The sequence below is a fragment of the Falco peregrinus genome, chromosome 4 (genome assembly GCF_023634155.1).
Source record: "Falco peregrinus isolate bFalPer1 chromosome 4, bFalPer1.pri, whole genome shotgun sequence".
NCBI lineage: Eukaryota > Metazoa > Chordata > Aves > Falconiformes > Falconidae > Falco > Falco peregrinus.
The window spans coordinates 64,739,837-64,758,808 of record NC_073724.1 but is presented as its reverse complement, the minus strand read 5'-3'; the positions used below and the strand labels follow the sequence as shown (position 1 = coordinate 64,758,808).

Here is an 18,972-nt window from a genome sequence, read left to right as displayed (position 1 = left end):
TCAGAAACTAGTCCAGTGAATAGAATGTTTTGGTGGTCACAGAGTAAGCCTCCTACTTCCAAGGCACCTTCTAAAGAAATAGATTGATTTTTAAAATATTTTTTTCGTAAAAAAAGATAAAGTTTCAGTTGAAGAGCTGCATGCTTTTATCTCATCTGGAAATTGGATTGGCAATCAGTGTAATTTCATGGGTTAAGATTTAAAAGAAGTATTCTTGTAGTTAAAGCTTCCAGTAATGAATGTAGCAAAGTTAGATTAATATTAATCTGGTTTTGTTTCCATTATACTGTGTATTTTGAAAGATTGTGGAATGTCACTATGCCACTTACAGGATTGTGGACAACATGCCTGTGACCTGGTGTTATGATGTTGAAGATGGTCAGAGGTTCTGCAATCCTGGTTTTCCCATTGGCTGTTACATTACAGAAGATGGCCGTCCAAAAGATGCCTGTGTTATTAATGTATGTTTATGCAATTATTATTATTTTTTAAAACCCCCTTTTTACTAATTTAAAGACTGGCATTTCTCCTATGTCATGTTTCTATGGTGAGTTCTCACTATCTTAAGAACTCTTGTTGCCTAAAACTAGGTGTTTTGTTATCTCTGCAAGTACCACAATTTGTAAGCCTCACCTAAGCCTAAGAACTTTGGTTCCTTCTGTTGCATAATACAGAAGGGCTCTGAAAGACAGAGAGGAGGTGAACATGCATAACATTAATACGTTTAAAGGATGAAGGAGAAAAAAAAAACATGTCATCCTTCGTTTCCTAAACATTTGAAGGCTTGGACTTTACATTTTTGTGGTATAAAGGTGTTTTCATGGAAGCAGGTTTTCATTGATATATATGTACCACTGCATGGAAATTAATACTTCCAGAAGGATTGCTTTCCCTAAAACTGTGTGGGCTGATGGAAGAAGGCAGAATATAAAATTTCTGAGTGAACAAAACTGTGAGAGACAGATCTGCTGGATTAATGGGTGGAGGTCCAGATGAATGCACTGTAAGCATTATGGAAATAAGAATGCAATAGAAAGTCCAGGGTGTCTAGATTACCACAAAACTCCGTGGAGAGGTCACTGAGAACCTGGAACAGGTTTTTGGTTTTATCAGATGAGTTGGTTTTACTTAATGGATCTTACCAAACCAACAGTTTCTGCTGTTTTCAATTTTATTTCCATGCCTCCATAATTAATTGGTTTCAGAGGCTCCATATGAATGGATGCATTTATGATCAGATATGTAATCTGGCTATATTCTTTTAATCTTTTTTAAATACTTGTTTTTAGTAAGAGGAAAATAACCTTTGGAGTAATTGAAGGACTGTAGAAGAGCACTTCATCTATATAACATCTACATAACTATTCTCTAATTAGGGTGCTTTGTAGAAAGGGGTGGGGATAGAACTGTAAAGAAGTTCAATTCGGTAGACATAATGCTTGTGATTTAAAAGCCTCCTTAACTGACCAAATTCCAAGCTGATGTTTCCCTTCACCTGAGATTTATATTCAGCATTTATGGCTGCTGCTTGCAGTTCATTCTTGTGCATCTTTGGTTTCAAATGTCAGGGCGGTGCGATCACAGAGAGCAATTATCTGCATTGTTTGTCTTGGAAGGTTCTGTTTAATCTATGAAAAATACACACATTTTAAAATAGCTGATGCTTTTGAATACCCTTCTGATATGAAAGTTGTTGCATAGTTATCTATTGTTTGCTACTTCAATTAAATAAAATAGAACATCTTCAGTTACTGAAATAATAATTATATTTAAATTTATAAATATGTTTTATATTGAAATACTTTTTCTACTTTTCAGTTATAGTAGTTCTTAATGTTAACTTGTCTAATTTGTCGTCTTAATGCAGGGAAGCATGTTACTGTCCTTGTATTCTCAGAATTCTGCTTTATTTTTGTAGGAGAACTTCTTGACAGAAAAAATGTATGCAGTCTAAAATTCTGTTATGTAAGCTTCTGTCTAAGGCTTTTATGATGTCCTTTTTGATTGTTTAACATCATCTTTTATCATTGCAGTCAGAATTTCATGAAAAAGATACTTTTTATATCTTCAACCATGTTGACATAAAAATATATTACCACGTTGTGGAAAATGAAGCTCTGGGAGCAAGACTAGTTGCTGCTAAACTTGAACCAAAAAGGTTGGTACTCATAAGTAACTTGTCATCAAACAGTGGTCCATCCCAAGATACTTGCTTTGATCTGGGGACCTGTTGCTAGTCAAAAATGTTTTCAGATACATGACGAGTAGATTAGCTTTCCTGTCAATTGATATAGTGTAATGTAGGACAGTCTAACATAATTTTGTTCTGGATTTGATAGGACTTCGTGCACTATTTCCTATTTGGGCCAAAAAAAGATAAACTAAAACCTGGAAGTGGTGTGTGTTCTGTGAAGCAGCCCTCATTTACCTACTGGGGAGCATTTTGTTTTGTGACAGAATAGGCTGCCAGTGCCTGATGCAGGAGTAATCGGAGTGCAACATTTGATGTTTTCAGCAATGAGGATTCAAACTGAATGAATTCACAAATATATTTGTCAATTGTTCTGGTGACTATGTGGCTTTTGCACAACTGATGACTGTTTTGTTATTTCTTAGCATCTTGTCTTTCCTTTCTTTTGTATTCTTGGTATAGCTGAGCTTGTTGCATTGTTGGTCCAGCATCATAATGAAAGTATTTTTTTCTGGCAGAAATTAGTAATTCTGTTGTAACTTCTCGAGTGTTTTCGATGTTCTCAGCAGTACTCACACTTCTTTAATTTTTGGTGCTCTGTTTTTGAGACTGTGCTCTCTATAGTTTTCTGTTTAGAAGAGACAACTTTTAAGAAGTTCAAGTATCAAGAAGTTCCTTATGAGTTCTGAATTTTATGAGGCATTAAGAACTATTTTTGCAATTTAAGCAAATTTAAGCAATTTAAGGGAAGAATCCTGGAGGAAATCAATGCTTTTGCAAGATGAATGCATTTTTTCTCAAGGGTGTTGTCAGTGAAGCTGCTTTCATTCTGTGTTTTTTCTTCCCGCAGTTATAAGCATACTCATCCAGACAACCCTGATTGCTCAGGAGTACCTATGGATATAAGTAATAAGGCTAATGGAGAAGTCAAAATTGCTTACACATACTCAGTTTCTTTTCAAGTGAGTACTAAGCTTTCTGTGGTAGTTACCTCTCAAAATCATGCATTAATACTCTGAATTACAAAGATGGACAAAATTTATCTCGGAATACTAAATTTGTGGTTTTAAAATGTTATTTGAACTGGAATGTCAAAGATGGCTTGGGATTTAACCACACACTTTACAGGTTTGTATACCACCCAGCACACACTGAATGTGAAATGCATATGTGTTTTTTTAAAAAGAATCACATTTTCTGTGTTTACCTGGGCTTTCTGGTAGATTGTTTTTTATCCAAGCTCTTTAAGTCTGAGAAATTGTGTGTTTCGTCAAATGACTGTTGTAGGTAGGTTGAAGCTGATCATTTTTTGCTCTCCTGCTGCAAAAGTTGTCTCCCCTCCAAGATCTTCCTTCCATGGAAATCAGTAAAAGGGTAGGAAGCTGGTATTCTTTTGTTCCTCTGTTCTCCATTTAAAAAGAGAGGAGCAGTATATTGAGCAACTGCAGGGAGCAGTGATGCTTGAGGATGTCTCATTCTGGTGACTAGCAAGAAAGGTTTCTTTATTTTTAAATTGAGTTTGCTGTACAGATTGTTTCCCAACATTTCCCACTCTTTCCCAAACTGTTTCCCTATTAGTCTAAGACCTCAAAATGCAAGTGACTCGCTAAAAAGTGCAGTTTATAACTGATTGGATTTCTTGACAGCTTGTGTATGTATTGAAGGGATAGTTCACACACAGAAATTCATATTTTCATATTTTCACATTTTCAACATCAGTAATTCCATGATTCTTCTGGACATGAAGGAATCTACTCCTTTTTTCTTTCCTTGTATTTACAGACTTTAATTAAAATCTTGGAGATGAATAGATTAAAAAATAGCAATAAGGCAATTTTTTGTTTTTGTTTAACCTTTTTCTTGTTCTGATTGCAAGATCAATGGTGTCTTTCAAAATGATAGGCCGTTGTTATATCAAGGCTTTTCATATATCTTTCTTAATTCTGGACTTGTAGCCTGCCTGTAAGATTCAGTTCAGCTGTGGCAAAATGGAGACTAAATAGTTGATCTTTAAAGTTAATTGGAGGGTAGCATTGAGTTCGGGTGCAGGATCCGCCACCACTGCTGTAAGAAGTATGCAGTAACACGCTGGTCTTAAAATATCATTATATTGCCACAGTATCCCATGCATGAACGCCTCTTATTTCTTATAAGCTGATATAGCAGTGTTTGTAGAATTACCATGATGATTCTTTGCTCTAGTAATGTATTGGATTACATCATAAAGTTCAAAATACAATAAATGGGATGAGAAAAATATTCAGAAGGGGTTATATTATGGATGACGTAATAATTCTATTTTGAGGAATTATATCAGTTACGATGCTGAAATTGATGTGTAATCTGAAAAGCAAGTACTTCTGGAAACCTGTGAGAAATTAGTAATTAAGAATGACCTTAGCTTCATGCTATTAGAGTGTTTCTCTTACAAAAACAATTACGTGCCCAGCTCTGTGTGTGTTAGTGTCCCGTGCACAGTGTTGCATCACTTGAAGGTCATCTTCTGAAATTCCAATAGGTTGGCGGATCAAGTAATCTCAGGAAGACAAGAAAAAAGGCAGTGTAGGTATGGGGAAAAATGCGATTCTGTCCTAGAACCATTGATACCGATTGCTTGCTTTGAGACCTAGTTTTATAGTCTCAGTGAACTAGATACGTTATCTTGGCTAAATTTTTTAACTTGCTGGGTTTTATATTTTCAAAACCTGGCTTTACTGGAGAGCACTCTTGCTCTGGTATGTTATAAATTACGGAAATAAAATCCTGTCAGAAAGACACCTAGCCATTTTTATTGTTACTAGCGTTTATGGTTTAATAGCAATCTTCAGGTTGATCAGCACTGTTTATTCTTTTTTTCATGTTTACTCTGCAAAATAAAAGTTTTTTGAAGTTTTGAATGTTCAGTCTGAGTAAGTATAATCTGTTGAAATGCCTGAAGGAATTATTTGTTCCCCTCTACGAACAGTGTAAGTTCTGTAGTATTGTTTCCCCATCTGTTCTGCAGTATAAACTGCACGTAACTGGATTGGTAGTTGGTACTGAAACGATGTTATATGAAAGCAAAGGATAATTTGCACAGAGTACTATCTAGAAAGTAGAATATTATGCTGGAGACTATATAGCAGAGTTTAGTTTCTCAGCATCTGTGTGTTGCCTTATGCTAAGGAATGCATGTTCTTTTATTATTCTGCTCTTTATTTGAATTCCAGATGAATTATGTAATTCTTGAAGGGAGGAAGCACAATTGAATTAATTTGATAGGCCTTTATGCTTTAAGACATGGATGCTCAATACTATTCAGAAAATACTTTGGTTTAGATTGTATGGTCAAATCTTAGGTTAGTTCTAGGTAGCCATTAGTAGCCTATTCTCTTTAAGGCATGCAACATGAAATTTCCAATTTGTCATGAGACTTACGATTGCTTTGCATGAACATCCACTTGTAAATGTACAAGTTGGATACTGACTGTATCTGAAACTGATGTATTTAATCTTTCAGGAAGAAAAAAATATAAGGTGGGCATCAAGATGGGATTATATTTTGGAATCCATGCCTCACACTCATATCCAGTGGTTTAGGTGAGAAGAAAGTTTGTCTTCAAGTGTACTTTACTGAAGTGTATATACTGCAATTTGAATGATGATTTTTGTAATTTTTTTTTTTTAATTCAGTATTATGAACTCCTTGGTGATTGTCCTCTTTCTGTCTGGAATGGTAGCTATGATTATGTTGAGGACACTGCATAAAGACATCGCAAGATACAATCAGATGGATTCCACTGTAAGTCTAAAATGTACCTCCTAAAATTTATTTGGAATGTAATTTTTTCAGCTAAATGTTTTTCTGTAACAGGCTATTTAAATGGCAATCTACTGTATTAAAACAGGTGTATTTCCTTTACAGGAAGATGCTCAGGAAGAATTTGGCTGGAAACTGGTTCATGGTGATATTTTCAGGCCCCCAAGAAAAGGAATGCTGTTGTCTGTTTTTGTAGGCTCTGGCACACAGATCTTAATAATGACTTTTGTTACCCTGTGTAAGTAATGGAGTGGAGAGGAGTTAGTTGAGTACAGATGATTTTTCACTGTTAATTGCATAGTACTAGTAAAAATAGTGGTATAGTTTTTGTCTAGAAAGAAGTCTTAACGTTAGAAACAGCTGAGCTGATACAGTCGACATGCAACTTAGTATGCATAGTTTTTAAGATAACTGATATACTGGCTTTAAGTCAAATGTATAGTTAATTTTAAAATTGTGTGTCTTCTGTTTCAGTTTTTGCTTGCCTGGGATTTTTGTCACCTGCTAACCGGGGAGCTCTAATGACTTGTGCTGTAGTTTTGTGGGTACTACTTGGAACTCCAGCTGGCTATGTTGCTGCCAGATTCTACAAATGTGAGTAAACGTTATTTAAAATGACAAGGCTTAAGTTCATTAAAGTAAATTATCATCACAGAACTGACTTTTAGTTTGCAGTACTGTTTGTAGTTTCCCTTAGGGTAAGTTGGAGAAATGTACATACCTTAACAACAGAAAACACATAGAACACTGACATAGTTAGATTAGGTTTGATGTTCATGCCTGAAGACCTTGATTTGCTCTTGCTACTACGTATTTATGGAACTGGGAACCAAATTCCATTTTACTAGTACTAAGCTCATTACATCAGACAGTTTTGTACTTCTGTTTCCTACAGTGGGGGGGCACAATGTTAACTTGCATTTAGTTTTAACTATCAGTGTTGCTTGGTAACTTTTTACTTTATTTCATTTTATTTTTTTCTCCCCCAGTCAAGAACCTCTGTTCTTGCATGCCTGAGATTTGTTGCCTCTTTTTAGCTAGTTCCTAGATCCCTGGGAGAGTGGTACTTATCAGACTGTGACAGGGGCACAGGGGGAAGGATTATTAGGTGTTCTGTAGTTGCAGAAATCAACTCAGTGGTGTTTGGGCACCTGACAGTGGTTGGTTGATACTGTTTTCCTTCACTAATCCCAGCTAGCTAATGTTTCAAGGCCTGCCTACCAACCTCGAACTGCTGCTGTACCCTCTGGTTTACTTTAAGGTGAAGTACAGCTTGTTTTAATTACCTTACTAAAGGTAAAAGACTCTATGACTGGGTGAACTGGATCCTTCAGACTATTTTAGTTCTGAACATAAGGGACTAGAGAAGGAATTTATTTCTGAACTTCAGCCTGGCAGTAGCCATTGGAGTTCTTCATTCTAACCATTTTGTAATTTTCATGTGTGGAGAACCACTGGGGAAAGAGGGTTTGTATTTTGTAAGGAATTTTCCACAATGGTAGTGACATGATAGTGAACTATTCTTTTTCCTAATCCTTGAGCCAATTAGACTTAAATGGAAAGAGACTTCTAGACTAAGAGCATAACTGAGGACAGAAGTATTCTTTATATTACGTGAATATTATGTGTTTTGAAGGATATTTTGAATTGTCTTGATGGTAAATTGAATCCTGTGTCTTTGGTGGAGAGGTAGTTAGTAATAATTACACTTAATGGGAATAATTCAGTTGATACTTGAATATTGTGTTTAACTACAAAGACAGTGAGTGACTGGTGCAGAGATATTCTTGTTATAGCACAAGGTGGTCCATACATTGCATAGAGCATGTAAACATGAATGTTTCTCCTTATAGTATACAAATAATGTGAGACATAAACTGCAATGCAAATCAGATGGATATCCAGTTTTAAAAGGGGTGGGTCTTTTTTTTTAACATAGCATTTAAAAAGTGAAACCCGAGTTGAAATTAAATGGTTAATCATAATAACCAGTGCTATGTTCTACCAAGATTTTATGAAGAAATAGAAACTTAATTAAAATCACTCTAACCATAATCACTTCTGACTCTTGAAGTAAAGAAGCATGTCATTATGGCAGTGCTCTGATGAAATTGTCAGCTTCACTGAATTCCAGCAGGATATTTTCATTTGAAAGTATGCTGACTAGAATTTTTATAAGCATAGTGCAAATTCATAAAGATTTTCTTAATAAAGCTATCTTAATAAAGGTATCGCCACTACTTAACGCTGTTAAGACTTAAGAGAACATCACTACTTCCTGTAAGCATGTTAGTCCTGACTTTCTTGTAGGAATCATAGGCAAGAATTATTTCAAGAAAACTGTTAAGATAGCTTTTCACATATTTATGTATTTTTCTCCTACTGACACCTGCAGTCAAATGCTGGAAAGCTTAAACTTCTTAATCACTCCAGATTTAAACTGTTCTTTAAAGACTTAAAAGTACTGCAAATCTGCTTCCCCCTTTTAGCAGAAAAAGTGGTCAGAGACCCAGTTTTAGTTATATGCTTTTCTTGACCTTGGTCTGAGGCTTTGCTTTGCTTTGCAGCTCTGTGATTAAGCAGTATGTTCAATTTTATTACTGAAGATTTGGTTTACTGTGTTAAACTTGGCATGATAACACGTTATTTGAGTATTTGCGAGCTAAGTATAAGGGCTAAATGGACTGGAAAATTAATAGTTGTAAGATTAATGCATGTTTTGATGACTGTCAAATGTTTTAATACAGCATTTGGAGGTGAGAAGTGGAAAACAAATGTCCTGCTGACATCATTCCTTTGTCCTGGGTAAGTTGAGAATATTGCCATGATTAAAAGAATTAAATTGCTTCTCTGACATGCATAGCTAATAAGTTTCAGCTATACAAGTAAATGTTATTACATTGTCCCTTTATTCCAGAAGCTACAAGAATATCACAGCACTTTCGACAAAGATGAATATGTTAATGGCATATTGTCCTTAGATATTTTTTTTCAGTAAGCATTTGTTTACTCTCACAACATGAAGAAGTTGATTAAGAAAGAGCATTATGATAATATTAAGTTTTCGACAGGCACACTTTTTCATTGCTTGCTTTTACTCTCTAGGCTGTTTCTCTGACCACACTGTAGTTGGTCTTACATAGTGTCATACACTGTATAACCGCTATGATAAATTTTTCTACTTAATCACAGCAAGCAGTCTTACCCTGAAGTGTAGTTAAGACAAGCATATATTTGAAATTGCTTAGTTGGAACGTCAGCTCCTGCTGAACTTCAGTGCCACCAGATTAACAAAGAATTGCCTGTCTGACCTCTTGCATTTTGATATTTTGTGTGTGTCATTTGGTTTTAACGGAGATTTACACTAAGATCTTAATACAGTGCTATTGTTTTGTTAACATTGTTAAATATTAAGGAGTATTTCTGTGTTTTAAGTGTGTTACGTATTTTTCAGAATTGTATTTGCAGATTTTTTTATCATGAACCTCATTCTCTGGGGAGAAGGCTCTTCAGCAGCTATTCCGTTTGGTACTTTGGTTGCTATTTTGGCACTCTGGTTTTGCATATCTGTACCACTGACGTTTATTGGTGCCTATTTTGGTTTTAAGAAAAACGTAAGTGTTTTTGAGAAACTGTGTTGTAAGTGTATGTATACATATATATATATACACACACACACATGTATATTCTTCACTGTATAGACTATGACTGAGGTAGCACCTAAGCATTGTCAGCTCCAGTTCCGTTTTGTTACTTTAGATCTGCATGAGATATCTGATCTTGGGATTCCAAGACTTTGATATTCAGTTGGTTGTTGTTGGTGATAGTTCTCTGCAATGATGAGGGTTATCATTGTATTTAATTGAGTGACTACTCCAGATAAAGCAGTGATTTGGGTGTGGGTTTTCTTTTTTAGTTAGCATCTTTTCCATTACTAAAAGATTAGTTGACCCAGCCAAGCATAAGGGAAAGCAACTTACGCGTTTCTGGTTTTCCCCCATGTTTTTTTTACTGTCTGCCTTCTACACTGAGGATATTTTCTGATCAAATTGCTAGAGTTCTTGTGACATCTGTTTACATAAGTGTTCTGTAAATGGTTATTCCTGCTTGGCAGACATTAATTGGGATTTACTCTGAAACTGATCAGTTTTTCTTATTTATATGATGGCTCTTTCTGACACTGGTGACCAAACATTCTTAAATAATGAAATCGGTGCTTCTCTTTTTGCTTAAAAGTGGTTTATTGTGGCCCACAAACACAAAGATCTCGAAGTTCATATATTTCTGTGGTTTTCCTCTATAGGAAGCCGGAGTTCAAGCTCTCTGTAGCTCTCATGGAATACCTTCAGAGAACATTTAAGTATCTTAGAAGGCACTTTTTAAGTCGATTGTAGTTATTCTGTTTTTCTTAACCAGAATTCTATGGTTTTTTTCTGATAACCATGTTGAAATTTCAGTAACCTCCCTGCATTTACCTTTAAGAAAGGAGGATTTGATAAACTATAAGGCAACATGACAGGTGTCACAAATACATTCAAATCAAATCAGAAAGCAAGTACCTAGCAAGTGTCTATTGATGTTCTTCATGTAATCTTTACGAAAGGGGAGAGATGGCTAAGTATGCATTTATCTGCCTTAGATTTTTTCTCCCACCATGCTGATCTATGCACGCATCTTAAATTAGAATTTAATTGCTAGATTGAATCCTCTCAGTTTGTAAGTTTCCCTTAATGTAATTCTTGGAGTAAATCCTGAAAAACAACATACAGGGATTTTTAGGAGGGGAAAGCAAGAGGCTGCACCATCACTACCCCACAGCAGAAAAGTGAGAAATCAGCTCAGGCTCTGTAACAGATCACAGATAGGTAATCATAAAAAGGGAAGTCCAAAATATCTGCTGGTATGTTTTCAGTAAGAACTGTCTTTTAGCTTGTTTGCCTAACAAATGTTGGTGGCTAGGCTGGTAGCAAAAGCAGATGTAGTGGTAGCTGGGTATGCACATGCTCAAAACAAAATGCAAAACCAAAGACTTTTGCTATTAGTCATTTCAAAAAGAAAGCAAAAAGTTAGTGTTGTAGTTCGACATTTTACTTATTTAGTAATTTCTTAATTTTCGTTTAAAGGCGATTGAACACCCTGTTCGCACAAATCAAATTCCTCGTCAGATTCCTGAGCAATCATTCTATACAAAGCCGTTACCTGGCATTATCATGGGAGGGATTCTACCTTTTGGATGTATCTTTATACAGTTGTTCTTTATTCTCAATAGTATTTGGTAAGTTAGCCATGATCTATTTGAATTTTCTCTGTCACAAAGGGTGGTAATTTCTTTGTGAAAAGTTTTTCTTCAAGATGCTTTGACTGATTTTTTGGTGACGCCGTGTTACCAGAATACTGGTTCAATAAAAATTTAAATGTTAACATCTTTTTAATATTTTGTGGTTTAGAAGGGAGGTGGAACTAAATGATCTTTAAGGTCCCTTCCAACCCAAACTGTTTTATGATTCTATACTCGGTGCCTGTTTTGCTTGTTGAGGTGTGAAGAGAAGCGGCTGTGATATGCTTAGCAATTTACAGCTGACCTACAGTATTCAAATAGCTAGTTTTCTCATGCTATTCCTCTGACTTCATGTGGAAGTGGCTCTGAAACTGACATATGGCATATAACTTGAAAGTAGTAAGTATAATAAAATTTGAGTTTTTTGTTGTTGTTTTTGTTGTGCTAGAAAAGTGTAATTACTCCTGGGAGAAAAAAGAATCAAGAACAAATTTTGTGAAATCTTTGTAAAGGCACCAGAGAGTAATTCTTTTCAAAAATAAAGCACCAAAGGCCAGTCCATTATAAGTGAATTCTGATGTGAGTGCATAGCACACTGACAAATTAATCTACTGTGAGGGATTTGTCTTCCTTCTGGCACAATTTAGTTACTGGATCTTGTTAAACTGTTTCTGAACCTTGAATAGGTTTCTCTACCCAATGTAGACAGCTACAGCATTTGACATCTCTTGTTAATTTGCAGCTCTGCCCCTTTGATTGAAATGTGAGGTGAAATCCAAGTTCTGCTGAAGTCAGTGGAAGAGGTCACGCTGACTTCACTGGAACTGTATTTTCACTCATTATGTCTAGTCAGTTCTTTCCCTAAAATCCCAACCAGTAGCTTTCTTTGGGCTTGCTTTTCTCACTGTTTTCAGGCTGAGCTGCCAAGGCTCCTGTTCTTTAGTTAGAAAATAAATAAGTCAATTTTATGGCTGCACAACTGGCAGTACTTCAATAGGAAGAAGAATACTTAAGGTGAAGGTGATATTACTGTATATGAAGAAATAATATTAGCACGGTGTCTATTTTAATTTTTATGGTTTTTTAAACTCCCTTTATAGGTCTCACCAGATGTATTACATGTTTGGCTTCCTGTTTCTGGTATTCATTATTTTGGTTATTACATGTTCTGAGGCTACAATATTGCTTTGCTACTTCCATCTATGTGCAGAGGTAATAAATACTCTTCAGTATTCATACTTGATATTGTTTTAAGAATGTTTCCAAAAATGTTTAAGGCTTTTATAATTTAAAATAAGTATTGCAGAATTCAACGTAAACACCGTAACTAAACGAGATGTACTAAAACCATGTCTTTAAAAAGTGAAGCTGGCTACTTCTGGCAAAACTTGTAACAACTATTAAAACACTGCACTGAGTACTGCTAAGTCAGATATGTCATCTTTAGATTCTAACACCCTGTTTTCTGAAGATGCTAAACTAATTCATTAACTTTGTTCAATCAAAGTGCATTTTGGCCATGCCCAGCCTTGGAGAGGAGGGGATCTCTGTGGTTGGCAATAGTAGGTCTGGCTTATTTGGGGTTTTAGATTTTTGCCTATTTGATATTGATCTTTTGATTTTTTTATCTCTGACTGCGAATGGTGTAGTTAAAGCAGTATTGATTATATATAGTTATTTTTCCTGTAGATAAAAAATAAAAACTCACTTTTGGATAAAGTAACAATAGAAAAAGTAGCTCTGCATTCAGTAATAGGGTCAGTGTGTTAGAGGTGTATGGAATATTACTCATACTTTTTTTTTTTTTTCCCCCCTCCACCCCTTCTAGGACTATCACTGGCAGTGGCGTTCATTTCTCACTAGTGGTTTCACTGCAGTTTATTTCCTAATATATGCAATACATTATTTTTTTTCTAAACTGCAAATCACAGGAACAGCTAGTACCATTTTATATTTTGGTTATACCATGATCATGGTTTTGATCTTCTTCCTTTTCACAGGTAAGTGTATTGAAGCTTGATTTTAAATTTTGAGTCTACCTTTAGCTTTGCATTGTAGAATTCTTGGAAAAACTTATCTTGATATACAGGATTATAAATTTAAATATGTCTTTGATTGGGTTGGGTTTTTTTTCCCCAGGTAGTTGTGTAGCATTTTGCAACTCTAATCACAAATTTTACTGAAAGAGATTAAGTGAGGATGAGGCAGAACTACAGCTAATTTGGGGTGTGGCCTATAATTAGTTCTTCAATTATGACACCTTTAAACATCATAAATGCTTCTCCAGATTTCTTTCCTATGTTAGACATGTGACCAACTCAGTTTTTTTGATTAGTTGTCTTTGGAGAAATGCACTTCAAATCACACACAATCAAGTATAAAGTTACAGTGTCAATTCAGGAAAAAATTGCAGCTTTTGTGGAATATGAGGAAGGAAGAGAGAGGAATAAAAGTTGACAGAGAGGGCTGTTGTTTTTTTTTTCATTTGCTCTCTTCTGGAATGTCTTTATTCTCCAGTTGCATTGAAGTAGCACGGGAAGCAGAATTTCTTAACCATTTTTTGATGCAGTCTTGTCAGCACCTTGTCATCTTTATTGTGAGCTTTTGGAAAAGCACCCATCTTAGGTGCTGTGTTTCAGTTTCCTCTTCATTAAGTGAGATGAGGTCACAAGAATCTTCCTTTGACATCTTCAGCACTAAGAAGGAATCTTCAGTCAGACACTTATCCTTTGTTTAGGGTAAAAGAATGACAATGAAAATGGAAGAAGTCTCCTTTCAAACTCATGCAAGAGGGCAGAAATCACCAGCTCCTCAAAAATTTTTAAAAATTATAAATTCTGTTCCAGCAGAATGTAATCTGTCTTTGTGGACTTTATCCTACAGAGCAATAGTTTTGAAACTCTTTTGAACAGATCAGTGCTTTAAATAATTTCAAGCTCCACATTTATGAAGAAGCTTAATGATTCCTAAGGCTTTGATACGTATTTGTGTCAACAGCTGTACAGGCTGTATTTTGAGGCCTCCTAGAATACAAATGGCTTGTCATCAAAGCTTTTAATACAGATCTCACTATAAGTAGAATTTTCATTTCCACTTAAAGTAGGAGCACAAAAAAAAAAAATCTAGTGGGAAAAGAACTGACATTTGAGAATGGTGTTCATTTTAAGTGTAACTGAATATTAATTTCAAAGACATTGCCACTTCAGCTTAGGAAATACTGAAGCTGTTTGTGCACCATGACTGAATGCAGATGATGAACAGGAGCAAGAGCCTGCAAGGAGTTTCATGGGTCATTGCCTAATAAAAGGAGGGAATGGAACTTAAGTAAATTACATGATCTCTTTGAAAAGTGATCAAGCTGTGTTCCAAAAGTGGTTAGTTTTATCTTCCATCCTTCTTTTTAAGTCAGTCTAATGTGTTTTGGCATTGCTTGCAGATAGTTTGTAATTTACACATCATCTCTACTTTCTATTTTGTGTACTGGTTAGCAAGTCATTCTGAATGCGTAGATTAGTGATTCTGCCTCCCTTTCACCCTGCCTTTCTCTTAACCTTTATTTCTGATCTGGGTTTGCTAATACTCTCACTGAACTAAAGAATTTAAGAATGCATGGTTGTTCAACTAGAAATGAATGTGTGCTGCTGCATGTAGATCAGTTTTAAATGCGATGCAAACTTACGGAATAACGTGAAAAAATAAATAGGCCTTACATAAGTGTAAGGTCAATTAATTTAGTTTCGCTAGCTTTTGCAACAGATACTCAGCATGTCCGCCTTTCATAGTAAACAGTTTTGGCCAAAACCAGAATTGTTTACCCTGTCTCTTTTGTTCAGTCTCTTTACTTTGGATGCATGCGGTAATTCTGGAGTGCACACATTCAAGAAAAAGGGGATTTAAGTAAACTTTCTATATTGAGACATGGCTTAGGTGCAGAAAGGCAGCTAAGGTACCCATATAATTTCATTTTTTGCCCTTATTTTTTCAAGTCAGCCATGCCACGTGACATTGTCTAAAGGCATTAAGATGTGTCCAGTGCATCCCCCTTCTCCTTTGCTCACACGTTCACTTTCAGCTGACCAATTGGCTGTGCAGTGCCTGCCTGCAAATTTGGGGGGTCCTTTTCAGGGTAGGTTCACAAGCATGCAAAGAAGAGGTGGTTTATTGTCAGATCACTTCAGATGTTTTCCATGGTAGTCATTTGTATGTAATTGGGACAGTGGAGGTATGAGCTATGCTGTGCAACTTGAACTGAGCTTTCAGAGTTTGTACGCTTTGGTTTTTTCAGTTTGTATATTGAATTTAGGTGAGAATACGTGTGAAGTTAACCAAACAGAACTTTGAAACATCATATTTTAACAATTTTTTTTGTTTACTTCACACAAGATTCAGTGGAAATTATCCTTTAGTTTGAGGGAATATTCCTGTTTCTTAAGATTTAAGAATAATTTTATCCATTTAGGTTGATATGCATTCAAAGGCAGTATGTTCAGTTCTCTTAAGATTTACTGAAGTGCTTTGAGATAAGGTTTTACTGAAAAAGTTAGAGGCAGGGTAAAGGGACAGGCAGTTCTTCTCCAGTTTCTTAAATGAAAAAGCATATTAGCTATTTAGCAAAAACTGCTCCTAAAGGCAACTGACTTCCTGTGTCAGGATGATAAAGAAGCTAAAACGAAAAAATTGTGATTGTTGTATCAAAACTATGCTGCTGCTGCTTACTCATCTGTTAAAAATCATCAGGATCAGGAAGCGTTTTGACGGTGCCCTGCTGCTATGTCAGTGTAACACATGCTTCAGGCACTTGCATCCATACTGCATTCCAGGTCATTGATCAGACTCAGCAGGCAAAATACCGGGAGCTACATGACAAATCTTTGATTCACAGCTGGGACCACAACTACGTATCATAGTAAATGAGTCAGTTAAACATCAGTAGTTTAGTAAGCGTGAAGGGAAAAAAAACCCCAAAAACCGCACAAAATTACCATGATATCATTCATGGTTCCTTCCAAGCTTGTATAATGAATGAATTAGCACACAACTTTTGTGGTGCCTCTTACCAGATCAAAAATAAAGGCCATTTTTTTTCTTTAAAGAACTTACTTGTCTATTGCGTAAGTTTAGGCTGTGATTTTTAAGAGGTACTCAGGCAAAAATCCGATAATCTTTAGGGCTTTTTTTCCTGTCCTAGTTTTTGTGGGAAGTGAACATTCCTGTAACAGGTGTTCTGAGATGCTGTTTGGTCCATTATCATTCTGATCGAGGCTGTATTTTGAACTAATCCAGTTAAATTAACAAAGCCCAGCTATATTAACTACTTTGCATTCAAAATAATATTTTTTTAAAAACTTTTGTTGAAGTTTCACAAAGAGAAGGCATGAAGCTATTTTTGTTCAGCTATAAGGATTGTTATCAGGGAAACAGGCTTTGTCCTTAAATTTCAGTTCAAGTTTGCTTATACCTTTTGACTGCCTGAAGTATTTCAGAAGTGTTTATTTTTAAGGTATGTAACACATTTTCAATAGGAAGTACAAGTGGTGTAGTAACTACACTATGGTTTGAAATGTGTGTTAGCTTGATTTTTGCAGAAATAAAGGGTAGTGCTCTAATTTCCCAAGACCTTAAAGTATAACTAATAAATGGAAATTCCGTTTGATGCTGTCAATCTAATTGGTTTGTTAAATAACAATATTCTGACCAGCTGAGCAGGTCAGGTAAAGTGTGTATGACTAGTCACTGATAAGGGTGAAATGGAACAATGTGAAGGAGTTGGATTGGGGAATAATGAAGCAAAAAAGAAAAATACCTTGGAAGGGAAATAATACAGAAACATCTTACAATTCCATGTGGTCAGCTCGATGATTATGAAAATAACAAGATGCTTTATATAGTCGTTGATATATATAAAGACCATAAAGACCAGGTACTGTCTGTATCTTTCCATTATCTGGTCTGATGGATGAAGACTAAAGATAGCAGATTGCATATATGTATGTATGTATGTCATGATTTATGAACTACAGATAGAAATCAGTGTTTCCTGTGTCAGTTTCCCTAACATGTAACATTCTTTTTTTTTTTTTTTTTTTTCTTTCAGGGACAATTGGGTTCTTTGCATGCTTTTGGTTTGTAACCAAAATATACAGTGTGGTGAAAGTTGACTGAAGAAACCTATGTAAAGAATTAACACAGAAGAGGTTTAATCTTCATTAACGTAACTTAAAGACCTGGTCTAGTTGATGAACTTGAGCTTTATCAGAAGTATTGGCTTCCTATTCTTTGAGAATGATACTGAATATGCATCTACTTTTTCCACTAACACGTTTGTATTGTGACTTAACAACCTGTTTTCATTCAGATCTTAATGAAGATCAGAGTTCCGGTATTTATGCATTTGTAAATACAACTATAAAAAGAAATTTTAAATTCTAATGGCAGAAGTGGTGGTATTACACAACTTATTGATACTTCTGATCAAAGTACAACTGTAAATAGATTTTTCTAGCTTGGTAGGTGGGACGAATTATTTTTCTTTGAGGGAAATGAGAACTTTTTATTATGCTGACTTTGAAGGATGACTCTTAAGAAGTGTTGCTTTTAGTTTGGATGTGATTTTTATTTTTTACTGGTGTTATGTCCATAAATATTCTGATTTCTGTGACTTCATTAGTTTCAGTGTTCTTGGCCTTTTAAACTATGTGCCTCTGAGTCCTTGAATTTATAAATTCATAATCTAATAAATACTGTAAAAATGTCTTCAGTGGCTTATTACATACTATAAGTTCAAAAAATATGTAAATACAATTCTGTTGAAGACAGATGCTTAAAGATTGCATAGAGTATTTTATGGCATTTTCTATGGTTCAATGTATATTGACAACCCTTAGATCTACAAGAAATGTTATTTGTGCTACATGGCTATAACACAAAAATGTGATTGTGGCGCATGAGAATTAAATTATACACACATTTAACAAAACCACTCTGCAGCATTAATCCAGTCATTAACCCAGATATGCTTTCAGAGATGGCTATGGAATTGTCAGTATGTTGAGAAGATCTTACAATGCATGAGTCAGCATTCTCTGCTGATCTTGCTTTTAGATCTTGATGATGCGTATTCTATATGGCAACTATTGCTGCTTGTACCTAATGTAGGTTAAAAAAATAAAAGAAAATTAGTATTTTTGCCTTATTTTAAGAGACTAATGTTGATTTTGGATGACTAGCATTAAACCTATATTTGCTTTTTTTTTTTTAAATGGAGTATTTTGATCATTTCTTGTCTGGTAATTTTAGACTCATAACACAATTCAGCTTTTGGCCTGTTTTCACAAGTCTGATAAAATTTTATTTAAACTTAACGTACCAATTGCCATTCATAAGGTTGGGGGGTTTTATTCTTACCAGTTTACTTTTCTAAAAGACCTTGACCTGATGATGCTTGAATATGGAATCCAATAAAAATATCTTTGGTTAAGGTAACTTGTCATTATTAACCTCCTAAAAGTTGGCACGCAAAAAGGCTTCAGGTGACATTTCCCCAGTTGCTGTGCTCCACAACCCCTCCCAGAAGAACCACACCACTCTCACGCTCTGCCTGTCCCCCACCACAGCTCTGTTCACATGTTGTGGACAGGTTTGTTCTTGTGCCCCTCCCCACATGTAGTCATTAGGAAGTGCTGATTTTAGATAAATCTTCCATGT

At 35.4% G+C, this 18,972-nt stretch overlaps 1 protein-coding gene across 1 annotated transcript in view; it reads left to right on the top strand.

Annotated features, from left to right (window-relative positions):
• The window catches only part of TM9SF2 (transmembrane 9 superfamily member 2), a 31,504-nt gene extending 12,759 nt beyond the window's left edge, over nt 1-18,745 (top strand). The window contains exons 5-17 of the mRNA XM_055802090.1: nt 332-461; nt 2,034-2,158; nt 3,042-3,153; nt 5,691-5,770; nt 5,864-5,972; nt 6,096-6,228; nt 6,465-6,584; nt 8,738-8,795; nt 9,445-9,604; nt 11,114-11,265; nt 12,369-12,480; nt 13,097-13,268; nt 17,363-18,745. Coding sequence (XP_055658065.1) covers nt 332-461; nt 2,034-2,158; nt 3,042-3,153; nt 5,691-5,770; nt 5,864-5,972; nt 6,096-6,228; nt 6,465-6,584; nt 8,738-8,795; nt 9,445-9,604; nt 11,114-11,265; nt 12,369-12,480; nt 13,097-13,268; nt 17,363-17,430 — 1,531 coding nt within the window. The 3' untranslated portion in view covers nt 17,431-18,745. The remainder of the gene's footprint in view (nt 1-331; nt 462-2,033; nt 2,159-3,041; nt 3,154-5,690; nt 5,771-5,863; nt 5,973-6,095; nt 6,229-6,464; nt 6,585-8,737; nt 8,796-9,444; nt 9,605-11,113; nt 11,266-12,368; nt 12,481-13,096; nt 13,269-17,362) is intronic.
• Nucleotides 18,746-18,972: the final 227 nt, after the last annotated feature.